Source organism: Lynx canadensis, chromosome D4 (assembly GCF_007474595.2).
Source record: "Lynx canadensis isolate LIC74 chromosome D4, mLynCan4.pri.v2, whole genome shotgun sequence".
Classification (NCBI taxonomy): domain Eukaryota; kingdom Metazoa; phylum Chordata; class Mammalia; order Carnivora; family Felidae; genus Lynx; species Lynx canadensis.
The window spans coordinates 66,040,467-66,063,667 of NC_044315.2; the positions used below are offsets into that span (position 1 = coordinate 66,040,467).

A 23,201-nucleotide genomic window follows, 5' to 3' on the forward strand; every position below is an offset into this window, starting at 1 on the left:
TCAGGTGTATAATATAGTGATTCAACAATCCTGTGCGTTACTCAGAACTCATCATGATAAGTGTACTCTTAATCCACTTCACCTGTTTCACCCATCTCTCTACCCACCTTCTCTCTGGCAACCACCAGTTTGTTCTCTATATTTAAGAATTTGTTTTTCATCACTTTTTTTCTTTGTTCATTTGTTTTCTTAAATTCCACTATGAGTGAAATCCTGTGGTATTTGTTTTTCTCTGATTAACTTATTTCACATAGCATTATACCCTCTAGATCCATCCATATGTTTGCAAATGACAAGATCTCATTCCTTTTATGGCTGAGTAATATTCCATTGTATATACATACCACATCTTTTTTATCCATTCATCTATCAATGGACACTTGGTCTGCTGCTTCCATATCTTGACTATGTAATTTATGCTCAATAAACATGGGGTGCATAAACCTTTTCAAATTCATGCTTTCATATTCTTTGGGTAAATACCCAGTAGTGGAATTACTGTATCCTATGGTAATTCTATTTTTAATTTTTTGAGGAACCTTCATACTGTTTCCACAGTGGCTGCACCAATATGCATTCCTACAAATGGTCCATGATGGTTCCTTTTTCTCCACATCCTTGCCAACACTTGTTGTTTCTTTTGTTTTTGATTTTAGCCATTCTAACAGATGTGAGGTGATATCTCATTGTAGTTTTGATTTGCTTTTCCCTGAGGATGAATGATGTTGAGCATCTTTTCATGTGTCCATTGGCCATCTGGGTGTCTCTTTGGAGAAATGTCTATTCATATCTTCTACCCATTTTTAAATTGGATTATTTGTTTTTTGGGTATTGAGTTGTATACGTTCTTTACAGATTTTGGATATTAACCTTTTATCAGATTTTTCATTTGCAAATATATTCTTCCATTCAGTAGGTTGTATTTAGTATTGATGATGGTTTCCTTTGCTATTTAAAAGCTTTTATTTTGATGTAGTCCCAATAGTTTATTTTTGCTGTTTCTCTTGCTTTAGGAGACATATCAAGAAAGATGTTGCTATGGCTAATGTCAAAGAAACTACTGCCTGTGTTTTCCCCTGGGACTTTTATGGTATCAGGTCTCATATTTAGGTCTTTAATCCATTTTGAGTTTATTTTTGTGTATAGTGAAACAAAGTCGTCCAATTTCATTCTTTGTATGTAGCTATCCAGTTTTCCCAATACCATTTGTTAAAAAGTCTTTTTTTTTTTGCCTCTTTTGTCAAAGATTAATTGACAGTATAATCGTGGGTTTATTTCTAGGCTCTGTATTCTGTTCCACTGATCTATAGATCTATTTTCTGTTTTTGTGCCAGTACCATACTGTTTTGATTACTACAGATTTCTAGTAAATCTGGGATTATGATGCCTCCAGTTTTGTTCTTTTTTTTCAAGATTACTTTTGCTATTCAGGATTTTTTGTGGTTCCATACAAACTTTAGGATTATTTGTTCTAGTTCTGTGAAAAATGCTATTGGTATTTTTATAGGATTGCATTAAATCTGCAGATTGCTTTGGGTAGTATGGATGTTTTAACAATATTGGTTCTCCCAATCCATAAGCATGGAATATCCTTCCATTTGTTTGTATAATCTTCAACTTCTTTCATTGGTGTTTTATAGTTTTCACAGTACAGGTCTTTCACCTCCTTGGTTAAGTTTATTCTACGTATTTTATTTTTGATGCAATTGTAAATGGGATATTTTTCTTAATTTCTCTTTTTGCTACTTTTTTATGTGTAGAAATGAAATGGATTTCTGTATATTGATTTTTGTATCCTGCAACTTTACTTAATTCATTTTTCAGTTCCAGTAGTTTTTGGTGGAGTCTTTAGGGTTTTCTATATATAGTACCATGTCATCTGCAAATAGTGAAAGTTTTGCTTCTTCTTTACCAATTTAGATGCTTTCTATTTCTTTTCCTTGTCTGATTGCTGTAGCTAGGACTTCCAGTACTATGTTGAATAAAATTGGTGGACATTCTTGTCTTGTTCCTGACCATAGTGGAAAAGCTCTGTTTTTCATCGAGTATGATGTTAGCTGTGGGTTTTTCATATATGGCCTCTATTATGTTGAGGTATGTTCTCTCTACACCTACTTTTTAAGGAGGGTTTTTATCATGAATGGATGTTGTCCTTGTCAAATGCATTTTCTAGATCTGCTGAAATGATCATATGGTTTTTATCCTTTCCATTATTGATGTGATGTATCATGTTGATTGCTTTGCAAATATTGAACTACGCTTGCATCTCAGGAATAAATCCTACTTGATGAATGTAAATGATTTCTTTATATATTGTTGGATTCAGTTTGCTCTTATTTTGTTACAGATCTTTGCATCTATGTTCATCAGAGATATTGGCCTATAGTTCTCTTTTTTGTAGTGTCTGTCTAGTTTTGGTGTCAGGGTAATGCTGGCTTCATAGAATGAATTTGGAAGCTTTCTTTCCTCTTCTACTTTTTGGAATAGTTTGAGAATAATAGGCATTAACTCTTCTTTAAATGTTTAGTAGAATTCACCTGTGTAGCCATCTGGTCCTGGACTTCTGTTTGTTGGGAGTTTTTTGATTAGTGATTCAATTACATTGCTTGTACAGTCTTTAAATTTTGTTTCTTCCTGAATCATTTTTGGGAAGTCTTAATGTTTCTAGGATTTTATCCATTTCTTCTAGGTTGCCCAGTTTGTTAGCATATAATTTTTCATCATATTTTCTGACTAACCCTTTCTATTTCTGTGTTTTTGGTGGTTATCTCTCCCCTTTCATTTCTGATTTTGTTTATTTGATTCTCTCTCTCTCTCTCTCTCTCTCTCTCTCTCTGTTTTTGAACAGTCTGGGTAAAAGTTTATCAAATTTGTTGTTCTCTTCAAAGACCTAGCTCTGGGTTTCATTGATCAGTTCTATTGTTTTTGTGGTTCTATTTCATTTATTTCTGCTCTAATTTTTAGTATTTACTTCTACTGTTTGGGGGTTTTGTTTGTTCTTTTTCTTCTAGCTCTTTTAGGTGTAAGGTTCAGGAGTTTGACATTTTCCTTGCTTCTTGAGTAGACCTGTATTACTATAAACTTCCCTCCTAGAACAGCTTTTGCTACATCCCAAAGATTTTGGACTGTTGTGTTTTCATCTTCATTTGCCTCCATGTATTTTTTTACTTCCACTTTGATTTCTTGGTTGACCCATTCATTGTTTGGTAGCATGTTATTTAACCTCCATGTGTTTGTGATCTTTACATATTTTTTCTTGTGATTTCTAGTTTCTTAGTGTTGTGGTTGGGAAAGATGCGTGGTATGACTTTAGTATTTTTTTTTTTAATTTGTTGAGACTTGTTTTGTGGCCTAACGTATGATCTCTTCCAGAGAATGTTTCGTGTGCACTTGAAAGAATGTGTATCCCACTGTTTTTAGGATGGGGGTTCTGAATGTATCTGTTAATCTGGTCCAATGTGTCATTCAAAGCCACTGTTAACATGTTGATTTTCTCTTTGGGTGATCTATCTATTGATGTAAGTGGGGTGTTAAAGTCCTTTACTATTATTGAATTACTACTGATTATTTCCTTTATGTTTGTTAATAGCTGCTTTATGTATTTGGGTAATCCCATGTAATTTGCATAAGTATTTACAAGTTTTATATCTTCTTGTTGGATTGTTCCCTTTATGATTATGCTCTTCTTTATGTCTTCCAGTGTTGCCTGATACAAGTATTGCTATCCCAGTTTTCTTTTCATCTGCATGATAAATGTTTTCCCATCTCTTCACTTTCAATCTGCATGTGTCTTTTGGTCTGAAATGAATCTCTGTAAACAGCATATAAATATCTTCCCCTTTTATCCATTCAGTTACCCTGATTGGAGCATTTCATCCATTTACATTCAAAGTAATTATTGACAGGTCTGTACTTATTGCCATTTTGTTACTTGTTCTGTGGTGGTATTCTCTGTCCCTTTCTTCTCTTGCTCTCTTCTTTTGTGGTTTGATGGCTTTCTTTAGTAATATACCTGGATTCCTTTCTGTATATTTTTTGCATATCTATTACCAGTTTTTTTATTTGTGGTCACCATTAGGTTTATATATACATTTATGCATATAACAATCTATATTAAGGTGATGGTCCCTTAAGTTTGAACCCATTCTAAAAACACTAAATTTTTACTCCCCTCCCCTCTATGTTTTAGGTATATGATGTCATACTTTACATCCCTTTATTAATCTCTTGACTGATTTTTATAGATATACTTGATTTTACTGCTTTGTGTTTTAACCTCCGTACTGTTTTATAAGTGATTAGTCTACTTTTATTATGTTTATATGCACCTGTGAAATTTTTTCCTTTCCTCATTTTCTTACTCCTGCTTTTGGTTTTTCTTTTCCACTTAAAGAATCCCCTTTAATATTTCTTGTAAGCCTGGTTTAGTGGTTGATGAACTCCTTTAATTTTTGTTTATCTGAGAAACTCTGTATCTCTCCTATTCTGAATGATGGCCTTGCTGCATAGAGTATTCTCGGTTTCAGTTTTTTTCCTTTCAGCACTTTGAATATATCATGCCACTCCTTTCTAGCCTGCAAAGTTTCTGCTGAAAAATCAGCTGGTAGCCTTATGGAGTTTCTCTCATATGTAACTATTTTCTTTTCTTTTGATGCTTTTACATTTTTCTCTTTATTAGTACTTTTTTGCCATTTTAATTACTGTGTGTCTTGGTGTGGACCTCCTTGGGTTGATATTGTTGGGGGCTCTCTGTGCGTTAGGACTCTAGATTTGTTTCCCTCTCCAGATTTAGGAAGTTTTCAGCTATTAGTTCTTCAAATAAATGTGTTACCCCTTTTCTCTCTTCTTCTGGGATCCCTATAATGTTAATGTTATTACACTTGATGGTATTGCTGAGTTCCCTTAACCTATTCTCGCATTTTTGTTAATCTTTTTTCTTTCTCCTGTTTAGCTTGATTGCTTTCCATTACTGTCTTTTAGATCACTGATCCATTCTTCTGCTTCCTCTAATCTACTATTTATTCCCTCTAGTGTATTTTTAATTTCACTTATTGAGTTCTTCATCTTTCACTGGTTCTTTTTTGTATTTTCTCTCTCTTTTTTGAGGGTTTCACGGAGATCCTCTACTCTTTTCTCAAGTCCAGTGAGTATATTTATGATCATTACTTTAAATTCTCTATCAGGCATATTGCTTATCTGTTTCATTTAGCTCTCTTGCTGTGAGTTTGTCCTCTTCTTTCATTTGAGACATATTCTTCTATGCCTTCATTTTGTCTAACTCTCTGTGTCTGTTTCTGTGTGTTAGGAAAGTAAGCTACATCTCCTGCTTTTGCAAGTAGTGGCCTTATGAAGCAGAGGTCCTGTAGTGCCCTGCGGTGCAATTTCCCTTCAAGGGTATCTTCTGTATGTGTTGCATGCACCTTACTGTTGTGGCTGAGCCACATCTGCCTTTAGTCCAGTTGTCTGAAATGGCTCTCTTTGCCTGTTGTGGGCAGGGTTTGGTCCCGGTGTTAAGAGGCAAGTTGGGGCTGCCTTGAGCAAAAAGCCTTAATTTTTTAAATTGTTTTTGCCAATGTTAAGGAAATATGCATGGATATGTAGGTGTGTTTAGTTATACAAGAAGGGAATTTGAAAGGACATAAAATATATAGTCATATTTAAATAATGAGATTAAAGGTCTTTTAAGTCTCTAATTTACTATAATGGACATGTATCACTTTTATAAGAAAAAAAATAATGAAAATATGTGTGCACACACACTTTTTAATCTTAAATTTATTCTTAGTGTACTAGGAGAATAGTAATATGCTGAGTATAAATCAATACTTCATTTCTGGAGGACAGTGTATAATATATACACTGTATATTTATGAGTGTGTATGTATAAGATATACTCTTTGGTTCTCTCAATTTAAATTTTAGGAGTTTATATTAAGAAAATAATCAGATCCAGACTGCCTGGGTTTGAATCCCAGCTTCACCACTTATAACTTTGTGACCCTAGGTAAGTTACTTAACCTCATTGTGCCTTAGTTTCCTCATCCATAAAGTGATGATAATAGTAATCTACTATATAAAATTATTATGAAGACTAAATGAGTTAATACATGCAAAATGCTTAAAACCAGGTCTAGCACATAGTAAACAATGAATAAATATTTATATGAGTTGTCATCAGCATTATCATTACAGATATACATGTAGATGCTACTCTAATGATGTTTGTATCAGTATTATTTACAAAAAAACATTTTTTATGTAATAACACATATAATCCAGAAAAAAGTACATTTCATCATGTATTTATATAACCATAAATTTGTATGTTTATGTGTGTATAATATATATCCATAAAAATAGATACATATACATAAATATGGAAAGAGATGCAGCAAAAAAGTGGGTTTTTTCCCTAGGTGGTATAGAAATGATTACTCTTTTCTCTTTTTATCCGCATTTTCCTATAGAGCTAACATGTCCTATATTATAGTTATTAAAAATTTGTAAAACATTATGCACAAAAACATTAATTAATTCAAAAAATTTAAATAATGGAATTAATCTGATTGGTCAATAATAAGAAGTTTGGATAAAAAGTTGTCATATCTATAAGGAGGAATTCACATAGCCATTAAAAATTAAGATTACTGCCATGGAAAATATGCATTTTTTATTTTATTCATTTGTTTAAAGGAAATGCACTAAATAGCAATAGAGTTTCTCTCTAGGTGGTTCAAATTCTGCTTTTAATTTTCTTCTTTGTATCATCCAAATTTCCAGTAGTAAATATAATTCTTATATAATCTTGCTTTTTTTAATAAACTAAAATGTATTAGGAAGTCACAGGCTTGGTTCTAGACTTAATTGTGTCTTTAGTGGTTTTACTAACTTTTTCTCTCCAACCATCTGTTTCTTCATCTATAAAAAGTTTGATTAAGTAATTTATAAATTTACCTCCCAAATCACTGACCCCTCTGAAATCTTATCACTAACATACTCAGTTTTACCTTTTTGATATTTACTATTTTGATTTAAAGAATAAGACTTAATGTTTCTGATTAATTTTTCTGTATTTATTGTAGTAATGCTATAGTCTTTAGAATCTATTTTTGGTTATTTCTGCAGTTCATGTTCTTTGGTGGAATGAGAGTGCAGACAGTCGTGCAGCTGGGAGACATCAGTCTCATGAGGATCCCAGAGTTGTGGCAGCTGGTAAGCTATTTCACTAGGCATGAATTATTTGTACAACAAATTTGATTCACTTTTTAACTTTATAACTTTCCAACATTATAAAATGTTTTTTTTCCAGTTCGGGAAAGTGTTAACTTCCTTGAGTCTCAGCAAAATATGCTTCTGATTCCTACGTCATTTTCCCCATTGAAATAATTTTCCTCTGAAATACAAAGCATTGCATTAACTGCTATAAGTTGTGTCTGCTAATGGTGCTTAAATTCTCCCAAGAGATTTTCATTTTTATTTGAAGGAGGTGGTAAGTTAATTTGCTGTGCCCTCTGCATTTTTAAAAGCTGCTTCTGTCCACTGTCATGACCTCTTGAGGAAATAGTTCTGTTCATTTTCCGTTTGGCATTTCAGTATCTGTCGTATATTAAAAATAGTTGTCATTCCTTCAAGATCTTGATTTTTCATTTATTTCAGAATATCTCTTGTTCTCTATGTTTACAGCCTTCTACTTTTATTGCATTTCCTTATATTGAAATGATTATGTTACATTTCCATGCCTATGATATTTTTAAGTTATTTATATATATTATCAACCTTTTCATGTCTATTTTTCTGAGATTTTAAAAGTTTTTGTCCAGTAAAACTTATTTTGTAATACCAAATGGGATTCATAAAAATATTAAACCTGTTTATTATGGAAAAGTATATTATCATCTCTATTCATTTTGTTTTACATTAATAATTAATTACATATGTGGAAAATAATGTTAATAGGTCCTCATATGAAAAATTTTTAAAGACTCATTGGTTTATATGCTGAAAATGTCTTCATTTACAATTTATTTTACTAACTTTTACTTCATTTTGAATCACAATTTAACAAAGATACTTGGGACATCTATTTGTGATAATGAGATATTTATGGTTATGGAAATGTTTGCCCTAATAAATGCCTACAGATACATTCTGATCGTTTTTTATTGTGTTTTATATTTTTATCCTCTGATCTGGAGCTACTGTGTTGCTATAAGGTAATGAGACAGTAATAAATATACTTAAATGTTAACTTACCTCAAATAAATAGCATGATGATAGCTCTACAAGGAGAATTTCTTCAGTACTGTCTCAGATATACTAGGGTTTTCTTACAATGTTCATTTTTATTTTACTTGAGTATTTCAGCCTTCTCAAACTAGATTTGGTACTTCCGAGCTCTCCTGGTAGTCTATAGTTACAGCTATATGAATTTATGTTTCTAACACATATTGCAAATACAACACAGTAAATTATTAGCTGTCTGAGGGAAAATGGAAAAGCAGGAAGCATACTCACCTCTCATTTATCTGGTCCTCAAGGATTCAAAGGACAAATAAGTTTCCTAGTAAGGCAAAGAACACCCTAACTCTGGAGGTTAAAACCTATCAGAAGTCTGAGGCATTGGTTTTGAGTTTTAACTAAGAGTCTTCTACCTCAATGTTTCTTTGAAAAGTCTAGGAAATTAGGTGATAGTAATGTTAGTTGCAGTCAGTGTAGACAGATTTTCTCTGTGGCATGAGATCAGCTCTGTGTCATGAAAATATACAACTGCTTCTGCCTTTCCCTTTTTCATTCATCTTTAGATTAGCCAGAACACTTTTAGAAAAGTCAAAGGCTCTTTCATCCAATCCATAGCCCTGATGGAGATTTAGAAAGCAACAGCAGACAGGTGTTCTTACCATATCCCATGCAGAATTGGAGAGCCAGTACATGACAGGTTACAATCTGCTAATGAACTGCAGGAGTTTCCCTTTACTGATCTGCTCCTGGATCAGGAACACAACAAAACTGGCTGAGATGAAGAACATTTCAAAGACAACACAGATGGACACAAGAATGTCCACTGACATGCTCTTCCTGGAAAGAGAAAGTCAGTGAAGATCTGAGGAGTCAATGATGCAGTTGAAGACACAATTAAGGAGGACACACACACACACACACAAACATCTGATGAATAGCCCAGGGAAAAACATCTCTTCACTAAATAAAATGTATTTATTTTATTCAGAGTTTAAGCATGATTGTTTTCAAGTCAAAAATCTGAAAAACAAACACAAAACATGTCACTAAGTTAAAAACAGTCTAGTACTGGGGCGCCTGAGTGGCTCAGTTGGTTAAGTGTCCAACTTTGGCTCAGGTCATGATCTCACAGTTAGTGGGTTGAAGCCCCACATAAGGCTCTGTGCTGACAGCTCAGAGCCTGGAGCCTGCTTCAAATTCTGTGTCTCCCTCTCTCTCTGCTCCTTCCCCATTCATATTCTGTTTCTCTCTCTCTCAAATTTAAACAAAACATTAAAAAAATTTTTTAACAAAAAGAGTCTAGTACCATAATGAAACTACTGAAAGAGGTCTGAGACTGGCCTAATGGCATTAGCTTTTGTCCACTGTTCTTGACCTTATAAGAGCAAAGGTATGTGGCTTGAAAACTTAGTAAGTAGAGAAAATATTAGTGTGAAACTACTCAAATAAGTTAAATTAATCCAGCTGTAAATAAGTGTAAAAGCAACAGTGTATAGCATATCAATCTAATAGATATAGAAATTCTAAAAACAAAAAAGAAAAGAAATTCTAAGATTCTGATTATAAGGGGCGCCTGGGTGGCGCAGTCGGTTAAGCGTCCGACTTCAGCCAGGTCACGATCTCGCAGTCCGTGAGTTCGAGCCCCGCGTCGGGCTCTGGGCTGATGGCTCAGAGCCTGGAGCCTGTTTCCGATTCTGTGTCTCCCTCTCTCTCTGCCCCTCCCCCGTTCATGCTCTGTCTCTCTCTGTCCCAAAAATAAATAAACGTTGAAAAAAAAAAAAAAAAAGATTCTGATTATAAGAATGGTCCTATAAGTCCATGATTCAGGGTCTTGTATGAAATTCCTAATGACCTATATTGATACTCTGTAGGAGATAAGAGAAAGAATAATTGCCATGCTCCATATATAGGATCTACACTTTCAAGTATTAAATACACACTGAGTAGCTCATTCTTGGCTGGTGCAAGATCACTAAATACCAGTGATGGTTTTGTATGCAAAAGTCTTAAACAAAAAGCTGCTAGGTGACCTGACTGACCTACCAATGACGCACATGTACCTGCAACTCTGGGCCCACTTTTCTGAAAAATCTTGGGATGAATAAAGTACCTTGGCCAGCTTCAAGTGTTTCTTCAGTTGTTTAATGGAATCCTTTGACTTAGAGGAGGTGATTGAGAATTACTGGCACCCAGGGAAAACACACCATACCTAAACAACAGCCTGACATTAAAACACAGACAGTGTTGAGTATGTACATGAGTATGTACATGTGGTATTAGATATTTATTTAAATATTTAGATATTTCCTCTTCAAAAGAAATTCAAATTTAGACTTTGTGAAAGTTACATCCCAGCCAACCCTAATGGATTCTGGCAATCTTTTGACTCTATGGTCCCTGCCCACGGAGGCTAACAGAAACTACAGTGGGAAAGGGAAGGGACCTTGACCTGATTATAGGCTGATATCTAAGATATTGAGCAAAAAATGGCTATTTATCTCACAGATGCTCCTCTAACCTTGGTGACTCAGGCCTGAATTTGGGTCTCAAGGCAAGCAGATGGGGATTCAAAAGGAACAGTGTAGCAGACTTTGAGTCTGGAGTTCTCTCTTGTCCAGCAAGAGAGTGGACACAGAATTGAATACGAGAGAGGCCAATTTCCGGGAGAACAAGAGCCCCAAACAGGGGTTTCATCTCTGTATTTATTGAGCTCTCAAGGTTTTACATACATGGTGTACATGCAAAAAGTAAACATGCAAAAAATTAACTTGTGTGCCATTAACTTGTGTGTGTAAGACGCAAAGGGTTTGGGGGGCAAGTGACGTTAGAAGTTGAGATTAAAGCATGATGAGATAATGGCGCCAGACAGCAGATGGACAGTGTTTCTCTGTGGAAGATACAGCCAAGTAGCTCTTATCTCCAAAGTTTAAGATTGCTGGAACATGCTGCCTCAAAGCTGACAAGGCACCCTTTTCACCAGCTAACCTTGGGTCTTCCGCCCTATAGTGGCTTTCCACCTCTAACTGTTCTCAGACCCTTTCCACCCTAAGCTTTGTTTTACTTAACAACTAATCTTGGGCACTTTTGCCCTGTGGCTGCTTTCCACCCTAAGCCCTGTTAACCCATTGGTGCAAGCATAGAGAATTCTTAAACTCATTTCTCACAGAAGAGTGAGGGACACTGACCAGAGCAGGTTAGGGAGGCCTGACAGACCAGCCATGGCTCCTTCCTAGCATGGAGGCTACTTTAGGGGTCCCATTCTGCACTCTTTGAGTTCTATGGGTATTGGATCTTGGAAAACAGGCAAAAGAGGGAAAGTGAGAAGCAGTGACATAGGTTTGAGGCAGTTATATAAGGTATCTCGTTTTCCCGGAGATGAATGAGAATGAACTTTAAGGATTCTTCCTTTTCTTCTCAAGTTCCACTTATTCCTTCAAAACTCAGAACAAATGGGTTGAAAAACAAGGAAATAGGTGGTTTTAACCATTTCTTCAATCCTTCTTGGGTCCATGTAAAGGTGAAAACTGAAAAACTATTCTGGGGTCCATATGACATTCTGGGAATCTGATTTGGGAGAAAAGTGTAACTAGGGTATAAGAATCATATTTGAATTAAACAAATTTAAAGACTGCCTTATTTAATAACATGAGTGAACTAGAAATTTAAAGTAAACAAAGCACGTGTGTCTTTATGGACCACAACTGGGACAAAAAATAAAATGAATAACAATGAGACGTGTCCCTCAAATAGATCACAGTGTGGCCAGACTCTCCCCATAGGGCCCAGACACTGCCATCATCCAAACACCAAGGCCTAGTCCATTCTGCCCTCAGCATTGGCCATTCCCTTCTGCCAAGCTAACATGTTCCCAGGAAATTATTCTGAACTGCTAAACAATAGACAGTAGAATATGATTCTGTATAGTCACAAAGGTATTTAGGGGAGCAGTATCATTGACTCTATGCCCAGTGAATTCTCTTGTTCACTGGAGTTATACTGATGATAGATCAGCTGTTATTTTAGGGAGAAGTAACCAGGATACCTTTAAATTCTAACACCCATTTGAAATCACTTGTCCTCACCCTGCAACCTAGATACTGATACAGCAGCAGAGGGAGATCACAAACAAGCCTCTTCCTGAAATTGTTCTCAGAAAAAAGGCTCAGGACTGCTCCCCACACTCACAGTCTCAGAGAATGTCAGAATTTTAAGACCCACAGAAGCTTCATGGGCCAGCCTCCCTAATTCAGAGGTGGGGAAACAGGTCCAGGCACTGAGGGGCCTGTCCCAGGTCACCAGCTCATCTGTGGCAGAATCGGGGATGAAGCCAGGCCTGTCATGCTATATGTTCTGTCAACACTACCTCAGCGGGAGAAGCCAGAGTGTGTCTTCCACAGCCCACTGATCCCGAGCGTTGGGTTCTGGTTTTAACTCGAACAGGTAAGTAAGCTAGGCTGACTTTTTTCAAACTAGAGAAACAAGCTAAGCTAAGTTAGAAACTTATGGACCAGCTTCTTCCCTTCAAAACTCACATGCTTCTTGTCCCCACAGAATTAAGATCAAGACTGAAAGACAACCCCCTGCATGACTGGTCATCCATTCCTTCTTCCTAACGGAAGCGCCCCAGCCCACCCTGCACCGCCATCTGCTCAGTCACACTGAGACTGACTCACTTGTGGAGGAGGCAGCCCCCCTGCCCCCAGGGGACACACAGGCAGCATCTTCTTGATTTTGTCGCTGCTACACTGGCAGGCGGGTGAGGGGTTCTCCATCGTCCAGTTCCCACTTTGGAAGAGTTTCGTGATGGTCTGGGGAACCGGGGTGGTGGTCCACTCCTCTTCCCCCACTGAGCAAGGCATGTCTCTGCAGAGGGAAGACATCAAAGGTAGCATCACCCGAGAGGGCCTGGCCTTTCCTGGTGCCTCAGGAGCACAGATCAATCAATAACAACCACAAACATGCATCTATCCCCTCACCATTTGTGTGATCTCCCCACAGACCTGTGAGCCGCAAACTTCCTTTGCAGTTAAGGATGATGGAACACAAAGAGGCCCGAAATGCTCACCTACCAAACTCCAGTCAATGCAGTCCACCAGCATTTGGCCTCCTGCCCCTGTGTTCACTCAATGAATATTCACTGAGCATCTACGTGCCAGACACTGTTCGGCACATTTGAGAGTCTGGGGTGAACAAGACAAACTCTCTGCCTGCATGGAGCTTGCATTCCTGTGCAGGAATTTGGCAATAAACAAATGTCACCTAGCCAAAAATAAAACAAAATAAGAGGGAAACGGAGGGAAACAGGGCTACTTCTCCCAAAGAGGGTGATACTTCTCCCAAGGCATACACGATTAGAAAGAGAAGCCAGGAAAAGATTTGGGAAGAAAGAACACTATAAGCAAGGGCAATAGAAAGTGAGAAAATGAGCTTTCCATGTTTGAGGAACAGCAGGAAGGCAGTGTGGCTGGGGCGAGATGAGCTAGGAGGGAGAAAGTGGAAGAGGAGGGGTGGAGGGAGGCAGGTGCCAGATGATCAGGTCAGGCAAGGAGTCTGCACGTTATGCTCAATGTGCTGAAAATCTGGTGCAGAATGGAAAGATTCACTTTATGTCTTAAAATGAGTAGAGAATTGGGGTTGGGGAGGGATGGGGAGAGGGTGCTCAGTGCATGAAGAGCTAGGTTGTTTGCAAGCACCCTGGGTGACAAAAGACAAATCCTTTGTGCCTGACTTGAGCTCTGAATCCCTGTGGACCACCAATAAGACGCTTGCCCTCTTGGGTCTTATCTTCTCCACTAGTAAAATAAAAGTACACAATGACATGTTGCAACAAGTCATTTCTAGTATCCTTCCTAGCTTCAAATTCTACAATTTAACGTGCAGCCACATTCTTATGTTATGCTTGAATGTACTAAAAATATCAAAGGAACAGATTTGTGTATTGCTCTCTAGTTCTCTCTAAAGCACTGTGACTTGATACAAAAGTCAGAGTAAGACACAGTACCTCCTGAAGTCCACACTCTAAAGCCTCAAAAGATGGCTGGCTAAGACAAAGCTCAATGCCACTGGTAGGTGTCCCATTCAAATTTTCCTCAGTTCTACCACTTTTTGAAAAACTTAAAATTGAATTTCAGTAAGAGTTGTCAGTACAGAGATATTGCCTTCAGACTGCCTCCAATACACATCAATGGTGTTCTTTATCAAAGCAGTAGTATTTGAATGAGGGTCATGCCTCTTTTGCCTTTCTAGCCTGGAAAACTGAACCCACTTCTACCAGCATTGCACTCTCATTAGCTCCTCACCTCTCCTCACTCTCTTTACTCAGTGATCCCTTAAAGTACCTTTGCCCTCCCCACTAGACACTTAGAGGCGTATGGTCATTCACTGAATTTATTTATACAGTGCCTTATAAAAGGGTTTTGAAGGCACGTCATGAAAAATGTATGTTAAAAGAAGAAAATACGGGAGTCACCTGGGTGGCTCAACTGGTTAAACGTCCGACTTCGGCTCAGGTCATGATCTCAGGTTTGTGAGTTTGAGCCCCACATCGTGCTCTGTGCTGACCGCTCAGAGCATGGAACCTGTTTTGGGATTCTGTGTCTCCCTCCCTCTCTGACTCTCCCCTGCTCATGCTCTGTCTCTCTCAAAAATCAATAAACATTAAAAAAAAATTTTTAACGAAGCAAATATGTATTATCACACAAAGTGAATATGTCATCTTTTCAGGTTGCTAAAGTGAAAGAGCTGGAGGGGCCCCTGGGTGGCTCAGTCGGTTGGGCAACTGACTTCGGCTCAGGTCATGATCTCACGGTTTGTGGGTTCGAGCCCCGCATCTGGCTCTGTGCTGACAGCTCAGAGCCTGGAACCTGCTTCCAATTCTGTGTCTCCCTCTCTCTGTACCTCCCCTGCTCATGCTCTGTCTCTCTCTGACTCTCAAAAAATAAATAAATGTTAATAAAAAAAAAGTGAAAAAGCTGGTAAGCAAAACCACGAATTATATATAATGGAAAAACCCTTAGCAAAACTGAGGTACAGGAGTTGGTGGAAAGGGGAGGAGGGGAAAGCATTTGACCAGTAAGTATATTATTCTATTAAATTAAATATTAATGTGCTATAGCAATAAGAAAAAGCTATAATGATTCAGTTTGTAAGATGTTAGAACACTCTTCAAATATTTGTTCCTAGATGTTCTGATTGGGTTGGTATATTAGCTTTTTTAAGATAAAAGATGATTCGAAGGGCAAATGATGATAGTTACAGTGTAATATGCAACTGATAAATGCAATATTAGAGAGTAAACTAGGGGACAATCACAAGAAGCCAGCCAAGGAGGATCTAAAACGGCATTCAGAGGATTGGCTTTCCTTCCATACGCTGTATCCAGCATCTTTGGTGAGGGCATTCAAGAGTTCCTGGATGCCCACATTCTCAGGAGTGTCATCACTGTGGCTATATGAGAAGCAGCCAGTTCAGTAGTTCATTAGAACTAGGAACTGGAAGGTAAAAAAGTTTCCCAAAGTAAATACTTTATTACACACTTCTGAGTGCTAGATTCTTAACACAAAAATAATAAAACACTATATATATGGCTAGACACTAGCCATATATTTGATGTCAGGATGATAAACAAACACTCCAGAGTGGAGACTGTATAACTACATACAAAGTTGTGTGTATGTATGTACATATATATGTACACATATATAACACACACATATACAATACACATTTGCATATGTATTTTTTAGTGTTTATTTATTTTTGAGAGAAAGAGAGAGCACAAAGCCGGGGAGGGGCAGAGAGGGAGGGAGACACAGAATCCAAAGCAGGCTACAGCCTCTGAGCTGTCAGTACAGAGGCGGACGCCGGGCTTAACTCATGAACCGTGAGATCATGACCTGAGCCAAAGTCAGACTCTTAACCGACTGAGCCAACCAGGCGCCCCTGCATATGTATTTTTTAAGCTTATTTATTTTACTTATTTATTTATTTAGAAAGAGAGCACGAGCAGGGGAGGGGCAGAGAGAGAGGGAGAGGGAGAGAGAATCCCAAGCAGGCTCTGCACTGACAGGCTCCCCACTGTCAGTGCAGAACCTGATGCAGGGCTCAAACTCACTAGCCCACAAGATCATGACCTGTGCTGAAACCGAGTCAGTCACCATGCAGGTGCTGCTACCTTTACATGCATTTTACTTATTTCTATTTTTTTAGGTATATTTATTTGAGAGAGAGAGAGAGAGAGAGAGAGGGAGGGAGAGAACGAGTGGGGGAGGGGCAAAGAAAGAGGGAGAGAGCATCACAAGCAGGATCTGTGCTGTCAGTGAGGAGCCTAATGCGGGGCTTAAGCTCATGAACCATGAGATCATGACCTGAGCTGAGATCAAGAGTCAGATGCTCAACCGACTGAGCCACCCAGGCACTCCTACATATGTATTTTTTTTTAACATTTATTTATTTTTGAGAGACAGAGAGAGACAGAGAGAGACAGAGCATGAGCAGGGGAGGGGGAGAGAAAGAAAGGGAGACACAGAATCCAAAGCAGGCTCCAGGCTCTGAGCTGTTTGTTAGCACAGAGCCCGATGTGGGGCTCGAACTCACGAACCCTGAGATCATGACCCGAGCTGAAGTCTGACGCTCAACCGACTGAGCCACCCAGGCACCCCCTACATATGTATTTTAATGTGAAGTAAAGAAACTATTAAGGATCAGTGTTTCAAAAGTACTCTCACAAAGTTATTAGGGATTAGTATTTCAAAAGTACTTTCACAATTATTCATTAGGCATTGACGACCAGGATTTTCTACAAAGGTCAGGGAGATTTTACTGGCTGAATATTTGCATAGACAAGTAAAAAGTATAAACAATAATGGGCACAGATTATAAACACAAAATAAACTCATGCTCTACAGCCATGAGCAATACAAGGTGAGCCTAGAAAAAAAAAAAATAAAGTAAACCTGAGCTATCACACATACATACACATATACACACATACACATACTATACCATATATACTATGTATACATATACACACACACAATGCTATACACACACACACACGTATATATAAACTAGCACAACGTACATATACTACACTATATGTGTATACACTATTGTATATACACTATGTGCTTTTAAGCATATATATATATATATATACTACACCATATGTGTATATATATAGAGTATAACTTATTTTTTCAGCAAGGGGGAGGGGCAGTGGGAGAGGAAGACAGAGAATTTTAAGCAGGCTCCACTCCCAGCACAGAACCAGATGTGGGGCTCAATCTCACCACTGTGAGATCATGACCTGAGCTAAAATCAAGAGTCAGAAGCTTAACCAACTGAGCCACCCAAGAGCACCTAGTATACCTTTTTTTTTTTTTAATATATATACCTTTTTTTTTAAGCTTCTCTTGTTTTTATATCATTGACATATTCTCACCCATCTAAAGATCTATAAATCCTATAGGAATAAAGAAAATTTCTACTTAACTAGATTAAGAAATTCCTTTATCCTTCTGTTTGAAGTACTGGATTATTTGTTATAAGTAAGGGGTATTTTTGTCTAAAGAACAAATACTAGCTAGTATCTACAACTTAACAGTTTAAAAATACAAGAATTCTATTGTGGAGAAAACAAAGATTTAACTTTCTAGAGGTACAAAGCTTTGACAGTGTATATAAATACTTTGAATCAACTACAAATTTAACCTACCTATAAACTTCCAAATACATTTATAACTTAATCATAGATTTTAGAAGGGCAGATTATTTTCTTAAAATACATATAACTGTTGCTAGCAACAACAGTAGTATAAAGAGGAGAAAAGTTCAAATATGACAACAGAGAGCTATTATTTCAGGTTGAATTCGCTGCTGTTCTTTGCATCCAATATTAGTTTGTGCAGGGGCTTTGGGACACCTGATAAAATCCACATTCTTGAGTCCACCTCCCCTTGGCCCTCAGCACAGTAAACACCTGGGTCTGTCTGGGCTCTCTTCTGTCCCTGGGCGCAGAAGGCAAGCACATACCTGACAAATGTGTACTGTTCGTTGTACATCCAGGGCTGAAGCTCCAGGCTGGGGTACTTGCCAAAGGGTGGCACGATCAAGCTGAACACCAGGGCAATGCAGACAAACACAGCTGGCAGGACAATCTATAACCAGGGGGTAGAGGGGAAAGGAAATTGCAAAACAAGGGCAAGTGTTAGAAAGAAGGGCACAGGGCAAGCCCCTAAGAGTCCAGCTAGCCTCCCAAACCAGCCAGCATGCAAATGAGCAGTACAGGGCCCATAGCAGAGCTCTACCAAGGCACTCATGGCAGGTTAGAAGCAGCAGATCCTGAGAACTAAACCTCTTCCCTCCAGGCATTTCTGGAAGCTGGCAGCACAAGGCCAGAGGCTATGGCCACCTGGCAGAAGCCCCAAGCTAAAAACTTCAGAGAAAACAGTAGTCATATGTCAGGGTGACTCAGAACATAGGGTCCTGTCCTCTGCCCTCTGAAGACCAAAGACCACACTGGACCAGGAGCCCAGCTCAGCTCTGAGAAAGGCTGAGAGAAAAGCCCTGGACCAGGAGTCCGAAGACCTAAAACCTGGTTCTGTCTCTACTCTTAGCGTATCCATGTGAAGTCACTTCCCACTGTGGCCTCATGTGCTCACTTGTAATTTGCAGACCAAGACTAAATGACCCAGTAAGATCCCACTCTGAAAGGGAAAAAGCAGCCACTGTCACCATATAATGGCCTCAAAATGCGTCAAGACCTAAATCCTTCTTTATGGGAAAACACATGACAATGATCTAGTTATTGTTACAGCCCTAAGTAGTAGTATCATCATCACCAATCAACGAACAAGGTAGTTGAACTCAGAGAGACTAAGTAACGTGCTCAAGGTCACACAGCCAATAAGTAGCAGAACCAGAATTCAAATCCAGGTCTGTATCTCCAAACTCATACTCTCCTGCATTATCCACATAGTCTACAGGGAAGAATCTCTTAGTGTTATACTTCATGATTTTATACTTCTTGGTTTTATAGAGTGGGATAATTTCATCCCTTCTGAGGAAGCAACTTAGCATGCCAACACTCACATGCAGGCAATAGTGTAGTGAGTCTTCTCAGTCTGTTTGCCCATTTTTTTTCTTTCCTCTGTGGCTACCTTTTTGTCAATTTGCAGTTAAAAATCAATTTAGAGAAAAATCATGTTTCCAAGAAGTGCATATATCAAGTACATCTGGACGTATCATTTCTCAAGTTATGAAAACTGAATTTGCCCAGACACACACACACAGCACTACTCAATGTCAGGCCCATTCTAAGCAGTTGCTCCTTTTTTTTTTTTAATTTAAATCCAAGTTAGTTAACATATAGTGTAATAATGATTTCAGGAATAGAATTTAGTGATTCATCACTTATATATAACACCCAGTGCTCATCCCAACCAGTGTCTTCCTTACTGTCCCTTGCCCATTTAGCCCATCCCCCCACCCAACACCCCACCAGCAACCCTCAGTTTGTTCTCTGTATTTAGGAGTCTCTTATGGTTTATCTCCCTGTTTTTATATTATTTTTGCTTCCCTTCCCTTATGTTCATCTGCTTTGTATCTTAAATTCCACATGAGTGAAGTCATATATTTGTCTTTCTCTGACTTAATTTGCTTAGCATAATATACTCTAGTTCCATCCACATTGTTGCAAATGGCAAGATTTCATTCTTTTTGATCGCCAAGTAATATATCATGTGTATTAGATACATATACCACATCTTCTTTATCCAGTCGATATGGACTGATGTTATCCAGTCGATATGACTGATGTCATCAGTCGATGGACATTTGGGCTCTTTTCATACTTTGGTTATTGTTGACAGTGCTGCTATAAATATTGGGATGCATGTGCCCCTTTGAAACAGCACCCCTGTATCCTTTGGATAAATACCTTGTAGTGCAATTGCTGGGTTGTAATTTTTCAAGGAACCTCCATACTGTTTTCCAGAGTGGCTGCACCAGTTTGCATTCCCACCAGCAGCGCAAGAGATCGTCTTTTTCTGCATCCTCGCTAACATTTGTTGTTGCCTGAGTTGCTAATGTTAGCAATTCTGACAGGTGTGAGGTGGTATCTCATTGTGGTTTTGATTTGTATTTCCCTGATGATGAGTGATGTTGAGCATCTTTTCATGTGTCTCTTAGCCATCTGGATGTCTTCTTTGGAAAAGTGTCTATGTCTTTTGCCCATTTCTTCACTGGATTATTTGTGTTTGGGGCATTGGGTTTGATAAGTTCTTTATAGATTTTGATACTAACCTTTCATTTGATATGTCATTTGTAAATATCTTCTCATTCCATCAATTGCCTTTTAGTTTTGCTGATTGTTTCCTTTTTCTGTGAAGAAGCTTTTTATCTAGTTTTATTTCCTTTTTCTGTGAAGAAACTAGTTAATTTTTGCTTTTGTTTCCTTGCCTCTGGAGACATGTCAAGTAAGAAGTTGCTGTGGCCAAAGTCAAAGGGGTTGTTGCCTGTTTTCTCCTCTAGAATTTTGATGGCTTCCTGTCTTATGTTTAGGTCTTTCATCCATTTTGAGGTTTTGTTTTGTTTTGTTTTGTTTTGTTTTTGTATGGTGGAAGAAAGTGGTCCAGGTTCTTTCTTCTGCTGTCCAGTTTTCCCAACACGATTTGCCGAAGAGACTTTTTTCCATTGGATATTATTTCCAGCTTTGTCAAAGATTAGTTGTCCATACATTTGTGCATCCATTTCTGGGTTCTCTATTGTGTTCCATTGATCTGTGTGTCTGTTTTTCTGAAAGTACCATATTGTCTTGAGGATTACAGCTTTGTAATACAGCATGAAGTCCAGAATTGTGATGCCTCCAGCTTTGGGTTTCTTTTTCAGGATTGCTTTGGCTATTCAGGGTCTTTTCTGGTTCCATACAAATTTTAGGATTGTTTGTTGTATCTCTGTGAAGAATGCTGGTGTTATTTTGATAGGGTTAGCATTGAATATGTAGATTGCTTTGGGTAGTATTGACATTTTAACAATATTTGTTCTTCCGATCCATGAGCATGGAATGTTTTTTCCGTTTTTTTGTGTGTGTGTCTTCTTTCATTTCTTTTATAAGCTTTCTACAGTTTTCAGTGTATAGATTTTTCACCTCTTTGGTTCGGTTTATTCCTAGGTATTTTATGGGTTTTGGTGCAATTGTAAATGGGATCAATTCCTTGATTTCTCTTTCTGCTGCATTATTAGTGTATAAAAACGCAACCAATTTCTGTACATTGATTTTATATCCTGCGTCTTTGCTGAATTCATGGATCAGTTCTAGCAGTTTTTTAGTGTAGTCTTTTGGGTTTTCCACATACAGTATCATGTCATCCAAGCAGTTATTCATTTTAATGCTTAGAACAACCCTGTGTCGTAGGTACATTGTCTTCATTCTAAAGATGACAAGATGGAGGCACAGCAAAGTAACTTGCCCGCAGACGCATGAGCGGCAAGAAGCAGAACTGGTATTGAAATACATAGAGTCTGGCCCCAGCATCCTCTCTTAACCATGACCTTCTCCTGCTTCCTCTGGTCAGGGAGCCAGCGCCCATCCATGAAGCCAGAGTCCCCTGAGCAAAGAATCCCTTCCGACTCCGACTTCCTCTGGTAGTCAGCAGCCTCTTCCACAGAAGGGCCACAAACTGCTGCTGTGTGAGTTTCCAGCCCTTCACCTGGTAAGACCCTTTGCTGTCCATCCCACTGAGCAGGTCTGTCTCTCTGGATTCTGCAAGAAGCCAGCACCGAAGGTCATCTGTTATCTTAGGCAATTTTGACATCAACTTGCTCTTCTTTTTCAGGCTTTTTCAGCAAGACTCCATATCAGTAAGATAAAGATGGCCAATACAACAGAAAACTGGATGACAGTAATAAAGTGAGTCCTCAAAAATGAAAATGATATGGCCTACGAAATTATGAAAAGATGCTGAATTCAGAAGAAATCAGAGAAATGTAAATTATTTCTCACATATAAATTAAACAAATTATAAAGATGCTGCAGAAACAATTACAGTTAAGTAAAACTAAAACAAATTAAAAAGTAAATTAATTACTCAGCTAGTAGGTATCTATGACAACTTGTGTAGGTGAAAAGAAATACACTAGAGAGCACTGGATAATGGGTCTTCAATGAAAGAGGAATTTCACACACAAAAATATATGTCACGAACTAAGTGCACAAATGTTTTAAGCTAGAAAGTGTCTCAATTTATGCAAAGCAAAAAGCCAGCATATTTAAGTAGCAAAAGTTCCAGAACTACTTCTCCCATAACACTCTCCCCACTCCAGGTGGGAGGCACAAGGATTACTCAAAGCAATGGACTTGTAAAACCTATTTTAAGAAATAATTACATTAATGAGAAGTTAAACTTAAAACTTAAAGAAAGCCAATTAACATAAGATATCTAAACACGGATATAATAATATATATTAAACTCATACATTCATATGTTTTAGTAATAAAAAATTTAAATAGAAACAACTTTGAAGAAATTCATACCATATTTAATACTGAGTTGCTCACAAATCTTTCCAGTTACTAGACTAGTAGCAAAGAGGCTGACACAGAAATATCGAGACATGCTGACAAGCTGAAAAAGCATCCAGTCTGACATTTTCCTTCTCCATAGCATTAAATTTAATGCTCAACACACAACAGGTGCTTAACAAATATTCGCTGATATGAGTATAAAACTTTTAAGAAACACTGAATGAAAATCGAAGTTATTTTTTACTTCTAATTTACTTTTATAAATAATAATAAAGAAAAGAAACACATAAACATTGGTAGTAATTTGCCTTGTTGGAAAAGAAACAACAGACCCAAAATGGAGTTATCTGCACCCGTAACACCAAACCAAGACTCCGTTGTAGTTTTAACCTTTCCCAGAAATGGGATCTTAAACAGTCAATCTGAAATTTCCTGATCA

At 37.8% G+C, this 23,201-nt stretch overlaps 1 protein-coding gene across 4 annotated transcripts in view; it reads left to right on the forward strand.

The window, feature by feature from the left end:
• The window catches only part of NIPSNAP3A (nipsnap homolog 3A), a 30,780-nt gene extending 8,623 nt beyond the window's left edge, over positions 1-22,157 (forward strand). Inside the window, exons 5-7 of one of the 4 annotated variants that reach the window (XR_003964314.2) lie at positions 7,126-7,212; positions 21,813-21,950; positions 22,074-22,157. Coding sequence is in view for 3 of the 4 variants with exons in the window: in XM_030294118.2 (XP_030149978.1) it covers positions 7,126-7,212; positions 7,310-7,386 (164 nt within the window). In the remaining variant the exon portion in view is untranslated. Of the gene's footprint in view, positions 1-5,922; positions 6,005-7,125; positions 7,213-7,309; positions 8,147-12,789; positions 13,047-21,812; positions 21,951-22,073 lie in introns of those variants that run through there. The other 3 variants (XM_030294120.2, XM_030294118.2, XM_030294121.1) reach the window with 3 other exon arrangements.
• Positions 22,158-23,201: the final 1,044 nt, after the last annotated feature.